The sequence below is a fragment of the Diospyros lotus genome, chromosome 8 (genome assembly GCF_014633365.1).
Source record: "Diospyros lotus cultivar Yz01 chromosome 8, ASM1463336v1, whole genome shotgun sequence".
NCBI lineage: Eukaryota > Viridiplantae > Streptophyta > Magnoliopsida > Ericales > Ebenaceae > Diospyros > Diospyros lotus.
Genome location: NC_068345.1, coordinates 21,582,937 through 21,586,928, shown reverse-complemented (window position 1 = coordinate 21,586,928; position 3,992 = coordinate 21,582,937). Strand labels below are relative to the sequence as shown.

The window sequence follows — 3,992 nt, the reverse complement described above, 5'->3', positions numbered from 1 at the left end:
TAAAATAAGGGGAACCTCAAGGTCCTCAATCATATCCAAGACAATGAAATCAACTGGGAATATGAATCTGTCTACCTTTACCAAAATATCTTCCACAATACCTTTTGGATGCTTGATCGATCTATCCGCGAGCTGCAAAGTGATTGTGGTAGGCTTTGGTTCTCCCAAACCTAGTTTCCTGAAAATAGTTAAAGGCATGAGATTAATACTAGCTCCTAAATCACACAAAACTTTATCAAAACAAATATCACCAATAAAACAAGGGATAGTAAAACTCCCTGGATCCTTAAGCTTTTGTGGCAACTTGTTTTGCACAATGGCAGAGCACTCTTCACTCAGCTTGACTGTCTCAAATTCTGCTAGCTTCCTCTTGTTGGCTAAAATATCTTTTAAGAACTTGGCGTAGCTAGGGACTTGTGTGATAGCATCCACAAATGGAATATTGATGTGCAGCTTCTTTAACATCTCAAAGAACTTGGCGAATTGCTCATTTTGGTGCTGCTTGAGTCTTTGAGGGAAAGGCAATGGTGGCATGTATGGCTTGACATTAGGATCTGAAAACTTGATTTTTTGTGACCACTCATACTCACATTTTGCTTCCATCTGGTTTGGCCTTCTTTGTGTTGTCTCAGTTTCTTTTAGTTTGGTCTCATAAGATTCCCTTGGTGGAAGCACTTCTCCTTGGATCATCTCCTCTTGCTTGCTCACTGGTTTACTTGCTTTGGGTGGATCCTACAACTCCTTTCCACTCTTTAGCATGATGGCATTTGCTTGCTCTCTTGGATTGGTCTCTGTGTTGCTTGGTAGAGAACCTTGGGGCCTAGAAGAAAGCATCTTGGCAATTTGCCCAACCTGTACCTCCAAGTTTCAAATAGATGCCTCCTGGTTTTGAAATTTGGTTTCCATACCTTGGAATCTTGTCTCAGCAGTATTTACAAACTTGGTCATCAACTCCTCCAAGCTTGGTTTCTTCTCTTGTTGTGGCTGGAATCTAGAAGGTGCTTGATGGTTTATGGCATTATGATTGCTCCATGAGAGGTTAGGGTGATTGCGCCATCCTGGATTGTAAACATTGCTATATGGATTATGTTGCTGACGATGGAAATTCCCTACAAAGTTAGCAGATTCTAACACATTTGCAAAAGTATTCCCCATTTGGCACTCTACTGAACTGTGTCCTACCGCTCCACATAAGTCACAAGTGATGCTCCTGGTAGGCATGGATGGGTTGCATAAATTGTCTAACTTTGCATTAAGGGCGGCCACCTGGGCAGATAAAGAACTGATGTTGCTCACTTCATGTCCTATAGTTGGTCTCCTCATTGGTAACCTGTCAGCTTGCCATTGATAACTATTAGACGCCATTTCATCCAACAACTCATAAGCTTCATCAGGTGTCTTCCTCATAATGGTACCTTCTGCAGCTGCATCAATCATAGAACGATTAGTAGAAGATAATCCATTATAGAAAGTTTGTACCTGAAGCCACACGTGTAATTGGTGGTGTGGACATTTCCTTAACAACTCCTTGAAGCGCTCCCAGGCTTCATACAATGTCTCTATCTCAAACTGCACAAAAGTAGTGATATCATTTCGCATCTTTGCAGTTTTTGATGGTGGAAAGTACTTGGCTAGAAACTTCTGGGCCATGACATCCCCTGTGGTGATAGAACCTGGTGGAAGTGAACTCAACCATGCTTTCGCCTTGTCTCTCAATGAGAATGGGAACAATCTTAGGCGTATAGCATCATCAGAGACTCTATTATGCTTGAAAGTATCACAAATCTCCAAGAAGTTGGCAATGTGTGCGTTTGGGTCATCATTAACAGAGCCACCAAATTGAACTGTGGCTTGCCTCATTTGGATGATTGCTGACTTGATCTCAAAGTTGTTAGCTTGTACTGTCGGCCTACGAATACTCGAGGCAATGCCAACAACGGAAGGTGATGCATAATCCCTCAATGACCTTTGGGCTTCTATATTTTGATCTTCTTCTTCCATAATCTCTCTTTGTTGGTTATTCAATCTATGAAATGTTCTTTCAATTTCCAGATCAAAATCTATCAACTCAGATTTTCTAGCACGGGTCATCCATGAGATCCACCTAAAAAAATTAAATAAATAAATTAATAAACAAATGAATGAATGAATTAAATAAATAAAAAAAAACTATAAAATTAAATAACAGAAATTGATTCCAGATTAAAGTAAGAATTGCAAATCTCAATATTGTTAACAAACAGTCCTCGGCAACGGCGCCAAAAACTTGATGTGCCTAAAATGCAATGGCAAGTGCACCAGTCGATCAAGTAATATAGTGAATGAGTAAAATATCGTTCCCACGGGGACTGTCAAAACAAGTACCGAAATGGAGCAATCCTATTCTTTATCTAGAAAAATCGAATTAGAGATAATATCAACTAACTACAAAATAAAGACAAAATAAAGTAAGAAGAATACGACATATTGAAAATAACAAAATAAAGAACAATCGGATAGGTTAAAACAGAGAGATAGGATAGCTAAGGTATTCGATTCACCTACGAGAATGTTGTAATCCTTACCAAATAAGTTAATTAGATGGCTTTTACTTACATGTGACAGCGGAATTTCATAACTTATTTATTATCCTTTGGTCCAGGTATAACAAAACTATCTCTAATCACTAATTCTACACTTGGTCCATGTAAAATCAATTAATTAATGACGCATTAAGTTTTGTGAAATTCACTAACTCAAATTACTAATTCAAGCAAATTCAAGTTACCGCAAAGATGAATATTTATACTCGGTCCATTTCAATATCCAATCCAAGTTATGTGATATGCAAAGCCTAACATAGAATTACTTGGTCTATATCATCTATGTTCATAAAATCATTTAACAGGTGATCAGACTGTCAAAACAATAATAACCATATCACATAATCACATGAAATAAACATCAATCAAATTAATCGAAAATAATATCAATCACAACATTGTCTCGTGGCTATCTCGTTACCTTAGCTAACAGTGAATTTAGCCAACCATGATAACAAAAATCATCATAATTAAACTCCAGAAAAACATAATTAAAATCCAAGAATTAATCAAATTAATTCAGAATTAAAATGTCCAACTTCTTCACTGTTTAATTGGTCGCGGCTTCCTGGTGTGTGTGCGCTACAAAGCCTTCTCACAATTTTTCCTTCTAATCCGTGCACCTTCCAGTTCCGCCACACTGAGTCGCTGTCGCTGCCCTCAATTATTTCAAATCTTCAGTCCGTGCGGCTCGCAGCAACTCTCCTCTTCCTTCAGTCCGTGCGCCGCTGCCCAACTTCCAATCCTCCCCTGTGAATCTCTTAATATTATTATATATATATATATGTGCAATCCAAATCCCTACACCTTCACACACCCATGTTCACTTGATTAATATAATATATTATATATATATATATATCAATTCCACACACACAACCCACACAAAGCCCATGTTCACGTTATTTAATTTAATAAGTTAATATATAATATATAATATATCATATATATATAAATAATATAATATTTAATATACTATTAATTATATTAATTTTAATTATATTATAATACTAATTATTTATAATATTTATTATAATATTAATTTATAGTATTAATTTTAAAATTAACTTTATAATTTTTTTCTTTCTTTTTCTTTTTATTATTTTTATTATTTTATTTTCTTTTAAACCAAACACCAAATAGTATTATGGTAAAATAACAAGAAATACTAAAAATTAAATATATACAAAGAAAACTAAAAATACTAGATAATTTTAGATCAAACACAAATAAAATACTAAAAATACTATTCAATTATGACCAATAAATGTGTGAATAAATTCCCACACCAGTTTGGGAGAAGAAATGACTCTGCACACATAGGATATTTGATAGAGTTAGGGCTATGTTTGGTAGTCTGAAGTAGAATTGAGTATTAAATGTCTTCTAAAAGTTAATTAGTTATAGAGG

General features: G+C 35.4%; 1 protein-coding gene and 1 non-coding gene across 2 annotated transcripts; one reads left to right on the top strand and one right to left on the bottom strand.

Annotated features, from left to right (window-relative positions):
* Positions 1-867: 867 nt before the first annotated feature.
* On the bottom strand, positions 868-2,091 carry LOC127808573 (uncharacterized). The gene has a single exon (XM_052347144.1). It carries the CDS (start codon positions 2,089-2,091, stop codon positions 868-870), a length of 1,224 nt encoding a protein of 407 aa, XP_052203104.1.
* Positions 1,496-1,602, top strand: LOC127809028 (small nucleolar RNA R71). Its single transcript, XR_008025038.1, has one exon. It is a non-coding gene; the product is annotated as a small nucleolar RNA R71 (small nucleolar RNA).
* Positions 2,092-3,992: the final 1,901 nt, after the last annotated feature.